The sequence below is a fragment of the Eptatretus burgeri genome, chromosome 7, assembly GCF_056783735.1.
Source record: "Eptatretus burgeri isolate ZD-2024b chromosome 7, Ebu_testis_v1, whole genome shotgun sequence".
In the NCBI taxonomy this organism is placed as follows: Eukaryota; Metazoa; Chordata; class Myxini; order Myxiniformes; family Myxinidae; genus Eptatretus; species Eptatretus burgeri.
This window is the reverse complement of record NC_140967.1, coordinates 76,438,923-76,459,615: the sequence shown is the minus strand read 5'-3', so window position 1 is coordinate 76,459,615 and position 20,693 is coordinate 76,438,923. Positions and strand designations below refer to the sequence as shown.

The following is a 20,693-nucleotide window of genomic DNA, read 5'->3' as shown; positions in this document are numbered from 1 at the left end:
GTACTGTGTGGATGGTGCCTTATTCTATAGATTGATCTAAATTTAGCTCTCCGTTTGACTGTTTGCAGGCCAGTGGGAATTCAGATGCAGTCATGGCACTGCGTGGGCAGCTGGAAGAACGGGAAAAGCGGCTGGTCAGGGAGAAGGAGGAGGCTGCGGCCTCCAGGGCCATGTTCAATCAACAAAGCCAGGTTTGTCCTCTTTTAGGGCACATACACCTGGTTAATTGCTTTCAAACTACCTCTGAAGTTGTGTTGTTACTTAACAAAGTTTGATTTTCCTTTTTATTGTCTCGTGTTTTTGATTGATTAAAAATTGGTACTCTGATTATTTAAACTGCCAAGTAATTTGGTGAGTTTGATTGGCTATCAGGTGAAAACGTGTTTTTGTGCTGAAATTATTCAGTAGTAAGTGCAAAGAAGATTTCATGCTACTGTAGTGCTCATATGCTGTTTCCTTAATCTTTCAACATGTCTTTTAAAGATATTCAACTGTTTTACCAAGTGAGGCTTGTTGAAGTAGAATGTGTTGCAATGTTATCGCAGACATGAGCCACTCTTGGACTGTTTTATCATTATCAGGAAAAAATAACTTTATTCAGCATCACCCCCATCATTTTGTGGAATTTAAATATCCCGTATAGCATTCGGCCGTACTTAGTTTCTCTGCCTATAGCTTGGGCCTTCTTTTTATCAGAAGTTTATCATGATTGAAAGCCTGGTGTTGACTTAATGGTTAAGGTGGCTGGCTTAAGATCCGCAGGTCTGAGTTCAAGCCCCTGTCGTGACGTTGAATTAACACCAGATGGGTTGACTCAGCCTGTCATCCTTCCAAGGTCAGCAAAATGAGTACCAGATTACTGGTAATAGAGGGCATTGCATCAGCGGCACAGCCGCACCCCCAGAAAATGATGCAGCCAAGCAGCCATATGCTGCATATGAATTAAAAAAAATTGTGGTTGAGTTGAGTGAGCAATACAAAAATGTTGAATATGTCGGGTTTTCTCATATGTTAATGATATATAAGGGCTATGTGTTTTCTGTCATGGTATCAACATTATGCTTGAACCTGGTCATAAACTTTTGCTTTGTTTTATTCGACGGTAATCCTACATCCAAAACTGGGGTTAGGTCCCTGGAAAACAGTGTGTTTGGCAAAACCGTGTTGCACAAGCTTAAGACCTTATGGGATAAATGGGGATAGGGGAACACTGTCACGGAACGTAACATATGGACGGACAAATATTTTATATATTTTTGTGGTTACTAAAAACCTCGGAGGGAATACCTACATACTTGTATAAATTTGTAAGGTTTGTTTGAGGGGTTTGTTTGAGGCCGAGGGATCATTGTTGCCGTTGGGCGTGTCACGGCACGAACAGTTTGTATTTAAAGTAACCGAAAGCATTTCCACAAAAAAGAAATGCAAGATGATCATTGAAATACGAACCCATGTGCTGCCTTCTGCTTCTTGGTGATGTACATCCTGATACCCATTTTCTTGCAGAAATACCCATTCCATCAGTGCTGAACACCATCAGTGCTGAAAAGGTGTAGCCTTTTCCTGTTGTAAACTCCAGGAAGTCAGGCTTGCATGAATGGTGCATATCATGGTGGACTAATTCACATGATATTAATGGCCAAGCGACTCTACACTCATCCTGCCACGCAACTTGTCTGAAATCCCAATTTTCTCTGCTGATGTCATAACCGTGCAGGATTTCTTCACTCCACCACCACCTGGAGAGGCTTGATGTTTTGGTGCCATACTATATTTATGTGTACAGTATGCGACTTAATAACGTTTAATTAAATTAATCTCCTGGGCACAAGCTCACTTGACTGCGGTGTTCTGCAGACTGAAAACAGCGTGGGTGGTAGAACATGGCGGGAGACGTTGCCTCTGCGGGTCACAGTGCCACATTCAAACCCACTAATCTAGTTTTATGCACGTTTGGGAAATAAGCATCCCATTTACTCCCACGCGTATAAACAAATCCATGCTGTGAAAACCAGCATTGGACAAATATTTACTGTATATTATTAATAGAAAAGCCATACAAGTGTGTGCATGCTCTGGCCTCTATGTGACACACACACACACACACACACACGCGCACGCGCACGCGCACGCGCACACACACTTGTTATAGGCTTCAAAGTCCCTGAGCCCTAGTATGTCTTTTAGTTTGTGTCGTTGTCTCATCCCTTTTGTAATTGAACTCTCAAATAACACTGGTTTACAAAAAGAAAAGAAAAATTCTGAGGCAAGCATGTGAATAGGTTTTTTCTGACTAATTTTGATATGCTGAATTCAAATTTCTAAACAGTTTTGCTCTATCACCTCTAGTTTTTTTGCTTTCACATATCCCATTTTTTTTATTTTTATGCATATATTTAAAATATAATGTGTTTATTTCATATTGTTACGGCTGTGGAAATTCGCAGAACACCATAAAGGTTCCTTAGATTAGCTATGCCGGTAAGTGAGTGTTCAGATATCTTTCCCCACCGTTGTTTGGAGGGAATTCTTCGTGTTCACCGGGCTGCGACCCTTTGAGATAGTGTTTTTCTTTATCTATCGTTATTTTGAACCACGCAAACAACAACCGCCACAACGCCAAGCACGCAACAAACCTCCACACAAACAACCGCCACCAACTACGCCACAACGCCAACCATGCTACAATAACCATCACAAACAACCACCACCATCTTCGCCACTACGTCCGCTTCCGAACGCCATCCTCCACGGACCACGCTATGACGGTTTCTGCGTCGGAAACCATCCGAGAACGGCAAACAAAGGCGCCAAGGAAGGAACTGCGATGACGCACGGGTTTTCCCACCTATTTTCTCCGCGCTTGGTGTGAAGGGAAGGCGGCAGGGTAGCTCGCTTCTGATTGGTGGATGCATGGCGTGAGGCGGTCGGAGTGAGGGCACGCCCCTTTTCGAGAAGCTTCTCGAAGGAAGGTGGAGCCGAAAACGGGGTGGGGCGAAGGGCGGAGCCCCGCGCTATAAAGGGCGGACCGCACGCGAAGCTGGCAGGGTGGTTCATAACTAGAGCTCTTCTTGGTCCATGGTTTCTTCTTTTTCCTCTCGCTTGGTTCATGCTCTCGTTTGCTCTGGTCCCCCTTCCTCGCTTGGTTCCTGCGCTCGGGGTCCTGTGAGCGGCTTGTTGGTGGGAGACGCGGACGGAAGGCGCAGCAGTGCCGGCTGTGTGGTAGACCTGCGCGTCCGGACGAGAAGCGCCGGAGAGAGCTTGCCGGCCACGTGGGAGGCCCGGAACCAGGCGCGACCACGCTGACGGTCGTGGGAGCGGGACGTCACGACTCGCCGACCACCGAGGGGGGGCAGGTGACCTGCCACGGTCTCGCGGGACCCGTTCCGTCCTCCAGGTCCCGCGTTATAAAGGTCCGCGGACCCTGTCTGCCACCCTCGTCTTTGGGGGTGGCCATTTCTTTGCTTTTGTATGCATGATGTGGCGCCGTGTCCTGTGAAGTAGACCTGCCTAAGTGACTGTGCATGTACATTATTGCTCATAGTCGGTGGTATTGCTTTTGTTTCTTGCTTGCACATTGCATAACTGCCCTTGCTTGTGTTGTGTGTGTAATACGTGCTTGCTTGAATAAATGTCCTTGTGTGCATTGTACCCCGTTCGTCGTGTCCTATTTCCCTGTTGAAAAGCCATCTTGCATCGTTGAATGAGTAGTGGGTTTTGAACGCCCGGTATGGAGAATCGGATCCGTCGAGGTCGGTGATAACAATGCTCGGTTATCACTGTAGTACGGAACGGACCGCTTAAGCGGTTCGTGTCCCAGGCCGACCTGCGGTGCGGTGCAACCCCTCGGTAGGTTACCCGCGCGGGTACTTAGGTATTTCGACATTTGGCGATTCACCCTATTTCGCGCAGGTAGAATGTGGACTGGGCTGTGGTGAGGTTAAACCCCCACCCGTGACTGGTTCCTGGCGATAGTTCCAGGAGGGTCATGACTGAAGTGTCCGTCCGGTGGGCGACGCGGTTGCGATTGGAGTTACACGGCCGATCGCACGCCGGCGGGCGTGAATTTGTAACAATATATTCAAATGGCATATTACAGAATGAAACAAAACATAGACACAGAACACTGACAGAACTAAATATTACTATTACTTGGATATAAGCATATATACACATCATAGTACTACAGACAGTCAGAAGTGAGTTTTTTTTGAGGATCTGGTGTACTTTGCCTTCGGGATGTCGTGCAGGAGCATCCAGCAGAAGCCCCCCATCATGCTGGGGTTCCACTTGCCTTGGTAGTTGCTCTCCATCTTAGTAATATCTTGGTGGAACCTTTCCCCATGTTCGTCACTTACTGCTCCGAGGTTTGGGGGAAAGAAGTTAAGGTGGGAGTGGAGAAAGTGAATCTTGAGAGACATTCGGCACCCCATATCCTGATAAGCCTGCAACAACTTCTTGAAACGCATTTGGTAATCTAGTGCCCGTGTGTTACCAAGGAAGCCATGGCAGACTGACTTAAATGCTTCCCATGCTCTCAGTTCCTTCAAGGTGAGCTTCTCCTCGAATACCTCATCCTTCAGCACCTCCCTGATCTGAGGTCCGACGAAGATGCCCTCCTTGAGCTTAGCAGAACTGAGACCTGGGAACAGAGTGCACAGGTTTTGGAAGGTAGCGCCATCCTTGTCCATGGCCTTCATGAAATTCTTCTTGAGGCCAAGCTTGATATGAAGAGGGGGAAGAAGCACCTTGTTCATGTCCACCAGAGGATTTTCTTGGACACTGTTCCCCAGGCACGAAAGTGCTCCAAGACCCCCAGTCCTTCTGCGTGTAGTGCTTGGACACAGCCCGACTGTCCCAGAGACAGAGAAAGCAGCAGTACTTTGTGAAGCCCGCCTGCATACCCATAAGGAGCCCAATGACCTTGAGGTCCTCACAGAGGCTCTACTGGTGCTGCTGGTACTTGCCAGCTTCCAGAAGGAGCAGACACCTCCCAACATTGTCAACATTTTCCATCACAGACACCTCCCAACATTGTCATATGACTCCTTCAAATGAACTGAGTGGCCAATGGGAATAAATACTCCAGCATTCCCATGAAATCATTCTTCTATAGTATAAAATAAAAATTTAAAACCCAGCTACTTTATATAAAAGTATCGTCCTACCGGATAATTGTAGAGCAGCACTAACCACCCTCTCTCACCACCAGTAAGCTACTGGCGTTCCCAGCCGCACAATGACCTACGGAGTTTTTTGGATGACGCAAATAGCATCATCGGCTTGCCAAAGTGTTAATTTGAGTTCAGCATCCCTAAATTAGTCTAAAACACCTATTTATGCAGTGTATTACTGAAATATTTAGATTTTTTGGGTCTCGGGCTATATGAAAACATGTACGTACATGTATACATGTATATCTCAAAAACTAGAGGTGATGAGTGAAAATAGATTTCGTATCTGAAATCAGCACCCCAAAATTAGGTTAGAACACCTATTTTCATGCGTGCCTAAATTTCTTTGTAAACCAGTGTAACCAGCCTGCGGGGAATACTATAGAGTATAGAAGATAATGTGTTTGTGTATTGAGCATCACTTTAAATTCCGAACGATTTTTTGTAGCTATTTAGAACAATTTGGCTGCAATCCTCAGTCATGAAACTATGTGCTGCATAATAGTGCTCTACTCAATGTTTCATTTATGAAGTGATCTCTTGCAGAGCAAAAAGTAGTGCCTGCATACAGGTTAACTGAATTTGATGATACAATCTTGTGCCTGTTTTTTTTTTAACTTTTAATTTTTTTTATTATTATTCAACAGGATCTAACCACTCTTATTGTCATGATATAAGCCAATTGGAATGTTTGTTTGTCCAGCGATTGTTTCACTTCTTCCCTGTTTTATTATATGTATTTACACATTCAAGACCAACCATAATAGAACAATTCCAGCATCACAGGCGTGGCATTTAGACAATAAATCAGTCAAAAAAGCACTCCTAAATGAACTTCAAATAACCTTTATTAAACACAAAATACCACACTAACCTTCCAAAGTGATACATTTTTTTTCTTGCTTGGAATAAAAAATGCTGAAAAAAAAAAATCAAATTCCTTTATTTCAAACTGAAAAGGTCCCCTGACATGCAAAACCTTCTGGTTATTTATATATTAACTTGACCTTCCTAGTGAAGAAATCACCCATGTTTTTTAAAAAAAATAAAAAATGGGATAATTTGAGCAATATTTCTATCATTTATTGTGCTTTTCACAACTTGCTATGCCCCGCCCATAAAAAAGTTGACTTCAGCGAATCGCAGCGTGACGTCACATACAGTAACTCGCACAGAGTGAATTGACTCGAGATCTCTAGAGTCTAGACCAGCGTTTCTCAACCTTTTTACCCTTGTGGAACCCTTGAAATAGTTTTCATGTCTCAGGGAACCCCTGCATAAAAATTATTAAATACAATTATTAATATCTAGCTCTTTTATATTTTTATCGTAGTTCACGTGGTAAATATAATATATTTTTTTCGGATACCTGGTTTCAGGAAAAAAATGACCCCTTTTTGTCAAATTTATTGACAATGAAAAAAAAAACATGCTGCTCATTTATGAGACCACACACCGAGGTTTTAATTCACGAAAAATGTTTTTTTTTTTTTTGAAAACGTCATTTTTGAAAGTGTTTGTCAACCCCGAGTCTGTTTGACAATTAAAAAACACATCTCATGTAACTTGATCAACAAAACTTACACAAATAAAGCTGAAGCAATAAAGGCAAACAGAAGAACTAACCTTGAGAGAGAGACTTCACGCTAGGAAGCACAGAGAAGATAGATGGACACCGTGCATGCGTCCCGTACTTGAGTCAGTCACTCAATGATACACGAATCCGCCGCGTACAGGACGTCCACTAACCAGTGATCGCGGTTTCACATTGGCGCCATATAGACATCGTTAAATACATTCCCTATGATTGTTATAATTGTAAATAATATAAGAGGTTGAAGCCTCTATTATAATAACCAAGGAGTTTCCAACAATATGCCGTACGTGTATAGTAAAATTACGAATATTAAATCAAACAAAAACTACTCAAAAATACATTAGCCTATTTATTACTGTTTCTCGCGGAACCCCGAGCGATCTCTTGCGGAACCCTAGGGTTCCGGGGAACTCCGGTTGAGAAACACTGGTCTAGACTAGTCCGATAAATCCGTCGTCCGTCCGACTAGGCCGATAAATCCGTCGTCCGTCCGACTCGGCCGATAAATCTGACGTGCTGTAGCTTTTATTTATTATTCTCTTTTTTTCATTATTTTCTACTGGTGCTACATGACAGTAGGAATAAAATAAATATAAATGCAACAGAACGTCAGATTTATCGGACTATTCGAGACAATTGTGTCACAAGGTGTGTTCTGCACACAAGTTTTAATCGCATCCGGACAGCGAGGTTGCTTTGTTTTATGCGCAGAGAGCTACGGCCGATGACATGCGCTGGCCTTGTTTGCAATTCATTCGCCGCGGTGCAACATGTCCGCTGCGCTGCGCTGGTCACGTCACCTCACTAAAACATTTCTGATATTGAGTAGTATGCAAGTCGAATTTACATTATTGAATTACGAATAGGATTTAGTCTAACCAGTTGTTATTTCTGAGTCTTCCTTCAATGTCCTCCTGATCATCATGAACTCCGGGAATTTCATCGCCATTTTCCTCTGCTTGTCCTGCTTCGGGCTCGAACTGGTAAGGCCGTATTTCATTTCCAGCTGCCTGAACTTCACCTCCCGCGACTACGTTATCTGACAATTCTCCATGTGTTTCAGACCAAAATCCTTCATTTCTCTCACACTCACTGTCGTTACCAGACAAGTGAAAGTCCATGTCATTCATTATTCAAAAACAAATGTTCGATTTTTTTTTTAAAAGCAGAAATGAACGAAGTGATTGAGTCGACCAATCAAATGTGGAAACACACAGCAAGCCAATAGAATCACGTAGACCACCAACCCGAGTAATTAACGTGCAGCCTTTGTCATCCTGTAGTTGACGTCATGTGGGTTACGCCCCTTTCAGGAGAATTTTAGGGGTGTTCCCGAAGAGGTTTGTTTTTTTAATTATACATTTTACAGAATGAGTATTGTGAAAAAAACATTGTCAGATCTGAAATCACGATGAAAAACTCCTCTAGGACATATATACTGAAACGCAAAAGAAACTTACCACCTTTTAAACCTTCAAATATCAACAATAACACTGCGTGTAGTAAATGTGTGAACTTATTTGTGGACAATAGTGTCCTCACTGTCAGACAAAACGGTCACCGATGGTCACTTGAACCTTCAATGGTCACTTCATAGCACAGCTGTTGAACAGCCGTTTTGACTGTCAGTGATTAGCCAAGGGGTACGGGATGATTTTAATGAGCTGCACGTGATGTCTTGATATTGGCTTTAAAAAGGCCAGTGCAAAATGGGCATTTCAATCAACATGCCACGATTGTCAAGGGATCAATGGCAGTGTGCCTTGGGCATACTGCAAGGCGGGTTGAGCTACCGTGAGGTGGCACGTCGCCTTGGCTGTTCACACCAGACGATATCGGCCCTGGTGGACAGAGACACCCTCCACAACTCTGCAGATGACAGACCTCGATCAGGGAGGCCAAGAGTCACTACTGCAAGGCAGGACAGGCAGATGGTCCTAAGTCAGATGGCTTCAGACATTGAGGACTGAGTGGGACAGAATCCAGCAGCAATCCATCCAAAGACTGGTAGGCAGTATGCGCCGACGATGCACTGCCTGTATCCAAAACAATGGTGGCCACACACGCTATTGAAAGGGGACTGACATTGCACCCTGTGCTGTTCTGTACTGTAGAACAAACTTATGAGATGGTTTATCTTGGTCAAAAACTTGACACGTCATCAATAAAATGCCAATGTTTCAATTAGCAATTGTTGGTTTGTTTTATTTTGAACTGTTACAATTTTATTACATTTCAAAGAAGTGGTAATTTTTTTTTATTTTTTTTTTTGCGTTTCAGTTTATAAATGAAATTTCAGTACTTTTGCATGTCAGGGGACCTTCAAAAAAATATGTAACTGATGTGGCAAAATTTGTCACTCACACTTTGGCAAATTACATATTCCTGTGAATTGTATCAATGTTCTTCCATGATATTTTAGGCAACAACAAAGACACGTTTTACTTCTAAACAAAAGATATTTAAAAAAAAATCTTTCAGCAACTTTTCCTATTATTGATCAAAAAGTGTCATAACTGACATGCCATGTGCAAAGTTCAATTAGGCGGGATGCTTGCACAGCGACTCAGACTCCTGATGTATTTCCACGAAGTTTGGGATTGTAAAGTCATCGGATCTTTCAAATCTGACAGGCCCATGGAAGATGTTCGCCAGGTAGATTATTTCAACCTCGTCGGTCATCAACCATGAAAAACGAAGCTGTCCATTCTTTGATGCTTGATGAAGAATTTTCATCAAGTAGAAGTCTACTTTCTTGTCAGAGAATTTTTTCAATACAGAATTGATCAACAAAATCGACTGCATAGTCGAGTTCTGGCTCAACTTCATTTTCACGCATCTGAGGATGAATATCGTATGTTGTGAATATTGTATGTTGAGGTTATAGTGATTTGTTGTCAGCAACACAAATTTAATTATCACAGTATTTACACATGTGTTTGTTATTTTAAAAAATTGTTTTACACAGGTTTATTATAACACCTCCGTGTTCATGCCTCGAGTGAGTATGTTGCTTACACACTTCCGGGATTTTCCCCAGGAACGATCAAGTAATATGTTTTGTGAAGATTGTATGTTGAGGTTGGAGTGATTTTTTTTTTTATTTTTTTTTTTGTCAACAACACAAATTTAATGATTAGAGTATTTCATTGACTTTCCCGAGGCAACACCGGGTACCTCAGCTAGTCATATCATAAATGCAAAAGATTCAGGACACCACACCAACGGCTTTAGGAAAATGGCAGAACAGGGTGTGGTGGAAAAGAACTCAATTTCCACTCAGGTTCATGCATACAAAAGAGTATCTTTAATTTCGTATATATGGAGGAATAACATTCAATGATTCAATGAAGCATTCAAATGAACTTCACTAACGAGTTTTCTAAAGCAGTCCCTCTTATACTCGTTTGACAGCCAAAAAATGGGAGGGTGCAACATTTGGCAATTCAACTACTGGAGGGCTGATGGGCACAAGGTGAACGTTGGCAGTATGTATTCTCAAAACACCCAGCCTGTTTCTATGCAGTGAGCAAGACCTTTTCCATTGTAAGATACAATTCTACTTTACTTGCATATTCATTTATATCACTATGGAGATCAAAAGACTGTCGGGGAAAAGGGAAATTTTATTGACAGTCAATTTGACTCCAGTACAAAAGCCAAACCTTATTCTATCCTGTGTTCAATTAAAAGCAACAAGTGAATATAATTGAGAATTAATGAATATAATTATTTTTCTTCCACAAGGGTCAATTGAACAACTGCGGGTTCTGCAACAATGAAACATAAAGCACCATCAACTTCTCTCAGAAAGTAAAAATAATTTGTCAGAGTAACTATACATATAAAGGCATGATATGCAGGGTGATCCACTGGCATATCTGCAAAAACGTCAATGTTCCTCGATATTTTAACGTCAATATTTTAGAAATTTGACCTCAACATGATCCTCCCCAATTGTGACTACCACTTTGATCGTAGTAGGGAAGCTTGTGTGCTCCTGTGAGCTGGAGAGCTGTACTGGCAAGAGCTTTGCTCCTGATAGGTCTTTCCTCATCATGCAGGTCAATGGGTAGGAGCCAGACTAAGAGTCGTCACTTCCTTGGGGGAAGGAAAATTAATTTTTTTCTGCCTGGCCTTGTCACCCCCACATTCACAGTGGTCCTGTAAAGAGTGTTTTCCTTGTTTCAGGATTCGGTGAATGGCACCAGCCAGTCTTCTTCTGCTTCGTCTTCTTCTTCATCTTCTATTCTGCCATTTCTAGTCTCAGTGATTCTGCATCTTTCTTGTGTAGGACTTCCTATATGCCTGGTGTTGGCTTAATGGTTAGGGTGGTGGGCTATGGATCCGAGGATCCTGAGTTCAAATCGTACTTGGCTGTTGAATTAATACCAGGTGGGGTTGCCTCTGCCTGTCATCCTTCCGAGGTCGGCAAAATGAGTACCAGCTTGCTGGTATCCTGTGTCGGAGTGGCGACCCGTCCAGGATTATACCCAATAGCCAAGGAGACTGCTTAGGCAGCACCAATGCTCTGCACAGAGTATGGTCCCAATGAATGAATGAATTAATTAATGACTTCCTGTGGGATGTCATGAATTCTATCTCTGAAGGTTACCAGAAATAAACATGTTGCAGGTCATGGGCGCCTGGTAGTACAGGATCCCGAACTCTTTGGTAATGCTTTGACAGGCTGATCTATCAACATGTGTAAAATGTTGACGTGGTTGTACTGCCATGGATATGCATGGAGGTGGTCCTTGCAGCCATTTTTGGTTGTATTCCCAACGCCATCACAGTGGCATTATTATGACAGTGTGTTTGCATGAGCTTGTGGGACCCTATTGAGTTTCTTGGACTGGCTTGTGAATTTGTTTGGGTAACTTTGACTGATTTCTTCTTCTTCTTCATCTTCTTCTTCTTCTTCTTACTCTTCTTCTTCTTCTTCTTCTTCTTCTTCTTCTTCTTCTTCTTCTTCTTCTTCTTCTTCTTCTTCTTCTTCTTCTTCTTCTTCTATTTAAGAATAACAGATCCCTACCTGCAAGTGCCAATACACCCGCCCATACGCAGCGACGCTCAAATCCTTTGAATACTTGTTTCGCTCCAATGTCAGGGGCTTTTGCTCCAACTTTTCTTGTGTGCAATCTTTTGTTCCACTTAACTTACCTGACCTGCTGGCTTTATCTGAGTGTCGGTTGGATAGTGGAAACTCCTCCATTTCTTTCAAGTTACCTGGTTACATTTTTCACCAACTTGATCACTCTTATTCTCATAATCTTAGTATCCATGTTAAGGACTCGACCTTTAGCTCCTGAAAATTTTCTTGAAAGTGGCTCATGAGTTTGTGTTTAAGCCTTGTTGCTCTCCTGCATTCAACAACATATCTTTTTTCTGTATCACTCACCTTCCTTTCCCTCTTGTGCTGTGCTCAATGCGATCTCAGACAGCATTGACAGGGCTATTTTACTCCACCCTTCTGCACACATCATGGTAATTGGTGACTTCAACCTCAACGTTCACCACAAAGAATGGCTGGTACACTCTCATAATACTGACACTCCTGGTATCAATACCTCACCTCCTCACCAAAATTGTTTCCTCTCCCACTCATATTCCTGACCGTACTTCTGATGGAAGATATTTGCTTGATCTCTTTTTGTGTTCTCACCCTGGTGACTGTGTTGCCGATGTCCTGGCTCCAATTGGTAACTCGGATCATTCTACTTTTTATGTTTGTGTCTCTCACTCCTCATTCTCAACTCCAGTGCATCCTTTTCAATGCACTGTGTTTCAGTTTGGGAAAGCTGATTGGGATGGATTTTGTTCATTTCTTGCTGATGTGCCATGGACCTCAGCTTTTAGTCTTGGTATGGTTGCCGAGGAAATATCCCAATGGATTTGCATGGTATGGACATTTATATTCCCTCACATATCTATCAAGTGAAGGTTAATTCTCATCCATGGTTCACTCCGGCTTGTGCATCAGCAATTGCTCATCGCAATCACTATTTCAAGCAGTACCATGCGCAAGGGTCTCTGGAATCCAAATGACTGTTCTGCAAAGCAAGTAACCTCTGTTAAAGAGTTCTTGAGGATGCTAAGCAGCAATATGCAGCCTCTGCAGCTGACTCCATTCCGTCTCGGTGACTTTGCTCTTGGGACTATTGGCGGATTGCCAATAGTGTACTCAACTACAATAAATCTTCGATACCTCCTCTCTTTCATGGACTTGAGGTTGTTACTTCACCTCTGGATAAGGCTAACCTCTTTTCTAATCGCTTTTTTCTAATTTACCCTTAATGATAGGGACATTCTCTTCTTCATTTACCATCTTGCACAGACTCTATTCCTGTTCCATTTACCACTCCTAAGAAGGTTGCCAGAATTATTTGTACTTGATATGCCTCGAAAGCGACTGGTCCTGATAGAATCCCTGTGATTGTATTGAAGATGTGTTGTCCTGAACTGGCATAAATTCTTGCCAAGCTATACAACCTGTGCTTGTCTGCTTCAGTGTTTCCTTCATCCTGGAAAGTGGCTTCTGTTTGCCCCTGTTTTCAAGGGTGCTGGTGAGCATTCTGAGCGAACTATCGTCCCATCAGCCTGCTCCCTGTAATGAGTAAAGTATTTGAATGCATCATGAACTAGAACGGGCACTCATAGAGCGCATACCTTTGCCGCCACTACTTTTTTGTTCTTGGTATGAGTGTGGGGAACTGGTTTCATATGAATGGTCTTATGACACAAACCACATATCTATAATGTCATGCCCCCCCTGACTTTCGGGGGCTACGGACTAAACAACAATCAACTCACGTCGTTTTGGCGAGTCTTCACTCGCAAGCTCGGTGAATACAACGTTTCAACAAGAGAAGGTAATCTCGTTTGATGCTGGTTTCATGCAAATTGAATAAGAATTGACTGAGTTATGCCGAAAACCGCATATTTTTCAAGGGCGTTCACCCCCCCCCCCGACATTTTACCCCAACCGGTGACATGTGTTATGACGTCATTGTGTCACAAGATTGGGCATTAAATTCTGAACATTTTGGTGCTGGGTTCATATAAAGCGGACAAGAATTGACCGCGTTATGACAAAAACCGCATATTTTTCAAGGTCGTGACCCCCCTGACCTTTGACCCCTAACCGGTAACAAGAGTATTGGCGTCATTGTGTCATATTGCATATCACAAGATGAGGCATTGAATTCTGAACATTTTGGCGTTAGTTGCATGCAAATTGAATAAAAATTGACCGTGTTATCGTAAAAAGACGATTTTGACCTTTTCTTGACCTTGACCTTTGACCCGAACGATCCCAAAATCTAATCGAATGCTTCCTGGCTAATAACCATTCATCCCACCAAATTTCATGCAATTCGGTTTAATACTTTTTGAGTTATACAAATCACAAGATTACAAATAAATAAATAAATAAATAAACGAGATTACCTTCTCTTGTTGAAACGTTGTATTTACCGAGCTTGCGAGTGAAGACTCGCCAAAACGACGTGAGTTGATTGTTGTTTAGTTCGTAGCCCCCGAAAGTCGGGGGGGGGGGGTCATGACATTATAGATATGTGGTTTGTGTCATAAGACCATTCATATGAAACCAGTTCCCCACACTCATACCAAGAACAAAAAAAGTAGTGGCGGCGAAGGTATGCGCTCTATGAGTGCCCGTTCTAGTTTTAAATTGCAACGACAGCCGAACACATCATGACAATGTCATGTAAAATAGACACATTAAGCTAATCGTGCTATTTTTGATATTATAAAGAATGACATCAGCTAGTTCCTAATTAATAAAAGGGCAAAGAACAATTCCTTATTAAGTGCGCGTGCCAATAATTTCTGCACATTTCGTAAGTTCAATCCCCCCCCCCCGTCTTTTTAAAATCACTAAAAAAGAAATGTTCACTATTCTGTTCTCCACACTCTCAGAAAAGTGGCCGTGGTGAAGGTATGCACTGTGTCGAGTGCCCGTTCTAGTTGCACCTGGCATGAGAGCGTGGAGGACAAAATAGTGAATATTTTGATGCTGGTTTCATGCAAATCGAATAAGAATTGACTGAGTTATGCCGAAAACCGCATACTTTTCAAGGGTGTGACCCCCCCCCCTCAACATTTTACCCCAACCGGTGACATGTGTTATGACGTCATTGTGTCACAAGATTGGGCATTAAATTCTGAACATTTTGGTGCTGGGTTCATGTAAAGCGGACAAGAATTTACCGCGTTATGACAAAAACCGCATATTTTTCAAGGTCGTGACCCCCCTGACCTTTGACCCCTAACCGGTAACAAGAGTATGGGCGTCATTGTGTCATATTGCATATCACAAGATGAGGCGTTGAATTCTGAACATTTTGGCATTAGTTGCATGCAAATTGAATAAAAATTGACCGTGTTATCGTAAAATGACGATTTTGACCTTTTCGTGACCTTGACCTTGACCTTTGACCCGAACGATCCCAAAATCTAATCGAATGCTTCCTGGCTAATAACCAATCATCCCACCAAATTTCATGCAATTCGGTTTAATACTTTTTGAGTTATACGAATCACAAGATTACAAATAAATAAATAAATACACGCCGACCAAAACATAACCTTTCGCAGAATGCGAAGGTAATGAACAACTTCTTCTCGCTCTAGAAACAGGTCTTTCCCTTCTGTGCACATGGGGTCTTCAACGTTAACAGAATCATCTAAGTTTCGGCTTCTTGGTCTGGACATCTCTTCGAACCTCCGTTGGGATAAGTACATTTCTGGTATTGCTTAGAGTGCTTCCAAGCGAGTTGGTTGTCTTCGAGCAGAGGTATTTACCTCTTGATACTGTTTTGTACGTGTACATGACAACTTTATGTCCCCTCATGGAGTACTGTTTTCACATTTTGGCTGGAGCACCAGCCTGCCACTTATCTTTACTTGACAGGTTCCAGAAACATTAGTCCTGGCGCTGGGGGGGGGAATTCGTGTCCATCACTCTTCTACGGCGTTACCTTGGATTTTCTTGTTCTATATACCAAGACGTTCAAGAAAAGTTTGGGTAACACTTCCAGACCAAGTACGTTTTCTCTACAGCCCTGGCCAAACATTTACAGTTTCGCCCGTAGTTATCCAAATTGACGATATCGGAGTTCCTGGGAAAATGTCATAATCCCACACATGGAAATGGTTTATTTTGCTCTGGTTTGATTTTTGGAGTGCACTTAACTAATATCTATTACAATTTGTTACACTAAATGCACAAAATATCCAGAAATTGCCATATTTTAGATAATTGTTTATGACATCACTTCCGGTTTCAACCATACCATATTATATCGGGGTACTATTACCAGATATCGCTTCAAATGCCACCAATAAATATTATAACAACCTTGCAAGGTTGTTTGCAATCACTTTCTAAAGGAATTTAGGAATACAAACATGAGGAATTCATCTGTAACTGTTAGTTTCGTATGAGTAGTAGCTTTAAACACGCTACATTACCCCCTAATGTTTGTGGATTAAGCTGGTTGACGATATTCAACTCTTTCAATAAATTACAATGACTGGTTTAGCTCTGATCTGATTGTAGGCGTATATGCAACAGCTTGCTGGTATTATACATTGAGAAAAACATCATGTTTAATATGGAATAGGCAAAGCCTAGAAGCGAATGTAGACTTCTTAAATTCGCTTCTGACTTTACCTATAACTTGTTGACAACTCTATACGCAATTTCCGGTTACTTCGGCCTGGATTTGGGATCAGCAATCAAATAACATAAATCACGATTAAAAATTATTTTTGGATGATGCAGGAGATATCTTTATTAAAATCAGTGGAGGAAATATACACCATGTATGATATTATTTGGGTCTTTCATGTCTCCGATGATGCCTTTATCTCCCGGCATGCATCATTCCCCATGACAAAAACCGGAAGCAAAAAAAAAAACGGAAGCAAAATGGTCATAGCCAACGACATGAATTCACAATTGCCAGGGTATTGTGTTGTTTTTGTTGTTTCCTATTCTCTCATGTGCACGCGTTAAGTAATATTCACAAGATAGAAATAAAACCCAATCGTGTTTATACACCGCACAGCGTTTAAAAACAACCGGAAGCAAAAGGTCATATCCAATGACACGGATTCCAAATAGCCAGGGGTATTGTGTTGTTGTTGTTGTTGTTGTTGTTGTTGTTGCTGTTGTTTCCTATTCTCTCATGTGGACGCGTTAGGTATGAAGCTCACTGCGTTCGCTAGAAATGACACAATTTATTGAAAACGTTCATGATTGTCACTTCCCATATGAAACGTACTCGAAATTGCAGGAGTTACCATCATTATTTAAATATACCGAGAAATCCGCAGTTGTAGAATCATACAATATTCTAAAACAGTTGTTTAAACCAAGCAAAGTATGACATATATCATATATTGAACACTCATGCTTAAATGTATGACAATGTAATAACAAGAATTACTATCATATGCGAGCATAGTTCTCACGAGAGGAGCAACAAAGGACGAAACTTAAATATCCCGTGAAATGGGCCGTTGTAGAATCATACAATATTCTAAAAGTTGTTTAAAACAAGCAAAGTACTACATATAGTACATGTATCATATATTGAACACTGATGCTTAAATGTAAGACAATGTAATAACAAGAATTGTTATCATATGCGATCATAGTTCAAACGAGAGAGCAACAAAGGACGAAACTTAAATATCCCGTGAAATGGGCAGTTGTAGAATCGTGCAATATTCTACAAAAACTATTTAAGACAAGCAAAGTACTACATATACATATATTGAACTCTGATGATTAGATGAAAGTCAATGTAATGACAAAACTTGGTATCATATGCGAGCATAGTTCTCACAAGAGAGCAAGAAAGGAAGACATTTCTATCATCGCCTAATCAGTACTACAAATTACAATTTGATAAAAGGAGTAGTGATAAACAGGTAATAACCATAATTTACCGAATAATTCCATTTCAAACAAAATGGGGAATTTCAATTTTCAGCAATTTCAACAAATGAATTTTACTGAGTGATAACGAATAGTACCCGGTAGTTACTGAAATTGTATAGCCATAAATGGTAGACTAATTTCTTCATATAAATGGGAATTATAATTCTCGACAATCTCAAGCAGTGCTTTTATGCTGCAAATTAGCCTATCTTAACAAACTATGGGATTTTTGCAGGCATTGGGTGAGGTTTTCTTACAGTGACAGAACTTCCCACACTTAACCCCAGACATCCGGCATGAACATGTTGATTTGGTGCACTTTTGGCAAGTACAGGAGACAAACCAGCGGAAATCGAGATTTTTCCAAGAACTTGCAGGCATGAGCTGATCCTGATCATACACATATCCATAATCTTCAGGCTTCAGAGACTCTGTTTCATGATCCAGATGGTTCTCCAGGGTGTGCATGATGGTATAAGTGGCATAAAACCCACGCTAAATGTGAGGATGTAGGCCCTGGCTCGTCGGTGGTAGGTTGAACAGAGAGCTGTTTTTGCTGCAGTGAAAGATCTCTGCTCTGAGGGTGACGAAATCGTCAGCGTCGCTTCCTCTTCTCAGCACTTTCACCAGATATCGTTCAGCATTGCGAGCTACGGCAGCCGATAGGAATGGGGATGTGGCAAAATGCTTGAGGAATCTCTCTCGGGATCCGTCTTTAGTGCAGCCTTCTTGGTACCAACTTTGCTGGTGATGTTGCATCCTGTAAGGCTGTAAAGAGCTAGCAGGACTGCACATAACTGTTGACCCAGGTTCTGGAAAAGTGTATGAAGTGGCACATATCGAGTTGTATCCCCCATACCAGCTCGAACCCATAACTCCTCTGGGTTGTGTTGCAGAAACACTTGCATGTGATACAACAGAGCAACAACGACCTCGGTGTCATTGGAGACCACAACACACACACTGTATCCGGAGTCCAGAGCATCAAGAATATGGATAGGGATGCGAAGATCAGCTTCCTCAAATGTTGACTGGAGATGATCTAAAACAGTCTCTGTGCCCTTATGAACCTTGATGCAATGCCAGTCCTCGTCTTCTCTCGTCACTTGGCCGACCACAGCGGGGTAATGTCGAACAACTCGAAACGCATTTTCACGAAGATTAGAATAGATCAGCTTTTCTAGTTGAATCTTGTTACCATTTGAAGGCCAAAAGGTTGCCATCTCTTTTGGCAGAGGTGTCCCTGGCTCGACGCAGCTGAGCTCGATTGGTGCAGTGTCAGTGCGCCTTATTCTCTCACCGTCCTTAACTGAGCCATCTTCAGAGTACATATCGAAAACATAGTCACATCGCCCAAACTCATGGTATATATCTGTAAATTTTGAAAAGGTCGTAATTAATTCTTGGAAAGTTGCCAGTCTGATTAATCGAACTTTGCAAACATTAGCCATAACGTCTATAATGAAGTTTGAGTTTCTCTGATGCTTGTATCCGTAGTCGTCAGGTTTTAGGGAAGTCTCCAATTCTTTGCGAATTTGGCTTTTCTCAGGCTTGGTCATCAGTCCCTCCTTGTCAAAATGGAGTGGGGAGGGTACAACATCGTAAAGTAGTAAAGTTTCTGTAGTTGAGGGTAACATTTAGCATTTAGGGTAACAAATCGCAATAGAAATTAGTTGATTTCACTCCAAAAATCAAACCAGAGCAAAATAAACCATTTGTGTGTGCCGGATAATGATACTTTCCCAGGAACTCCGATATCGTCAATTTCGAAAACTACGGGCGTAACCGTAAATGTTTGACCGGGGCTGTAGAGAAAACGTACTTGGTCTGGAAGTGTTACCCAGACTTTTCTTGAAGGTCTTAGTATATAGAACAAGAAAATCCAAGATAACGCCACAGAAGAGTAATGGACACGAACTCCCCCCAGAGCCTAGACTACATAGTTAACCTGGTTGGTGTGGAGATGGGTTCAACTCTTCAACCGCTTTCTCACCGTAGGTCAGTTGCCACTCTTAGTTTGTTATACAGATATTTTCATAGCAAATGTTCTGCTGGACGTTCTAACTTGGTTCCTCCTGTAAGAGTGTTTGGACGCAAGACTCTGTTTGCCATCTCTGTACAGTGTACACCCATGCACTATAGCTGATCCAAAGTATAGACCGAAAGGCTATGTAGGTGGTTTTATCTCTCATGCTGTCTCACTTTGGAATTCACTACCTGCAATGTTCTTCCCATTATCCTACGATCTACTCGGCTTTATGAAGAAAATAAATTCCTTACTTCTAACATATTTGAGGCTACATCGCATTTCACCTGATTTCTGCTACATCCTGCATCTTGGATGTTTTGTTATTTTTCTCTTTCTTTTATCTTGTTTTGCTTTATCCCTATCTTTATCTAACCTTCTGTTAGCACCTTACCTAGAGTGGCTTTATGCCTTGTTTGGGGTGATTTCCATTTCAAAAAAATCCAGCACTTATCGAATTCATGGAAGCATGAGCCAAAGATAGTTATCAAAAATGAGGACAGTGCTGACCCTAACATCAGGCGTGAACAATGAAAGCAAGGTATTGCGACTGTACATAGGCCACAGATATCAAATTCAACGGACAGCATTGATAATTGAGAGATCAGTACCCAGTTTATTTTATCTGAATAATGTAGAAATAAGAAAGATACCAGGAGATGAACAACAAAACTAAGAGAACCTGGAGCGTTGACATTGTGCCAGTGATTGTCTGAGCAAGTGGAGTTATAAAGCAAAACCTCATTGAGATTCTGAAAACTATACAGGACTGGGAAATATTACAACAAATGAACTACAATTGGAGTCTGTCAGTTTCATTCACGATCTGTAACTGAGCCCTTGTAACAAAGAAATGAGAATAAAACGTGTCCTGTGCAAATCCTCAAAATACCATAATGTGGTCCTCAAAATGTGATCTTAGTA

At 41.7% G+C, this 20,693-nt stretch overlaps 1 protein-coding gene across 3 annotated transcripts in view; it reads left to right on the top strand.

The window, feature by feature from the left end:
* The window catches only part of RRBP1 (ribosome binding protein 1), a 148,250-nt gene that overhangs the window by 54,924 nt on the left and 72,633 nt on the right, over positions 1 to 20,693 (top strand). For all 3 annotated transcript variants that reach the window (XM_085889088.1, XM_085889086.1, XM_085889087.1), the window contains exon 5: positions 69 to 191. In XM_085889088.1, the coding sequence (XP_085745214.1) occupies positions 69 to 191 (123 nt within the window). The remainder of the gene's footprint in view (positions 1 to 68; positions 192 to 20,693) is intronic.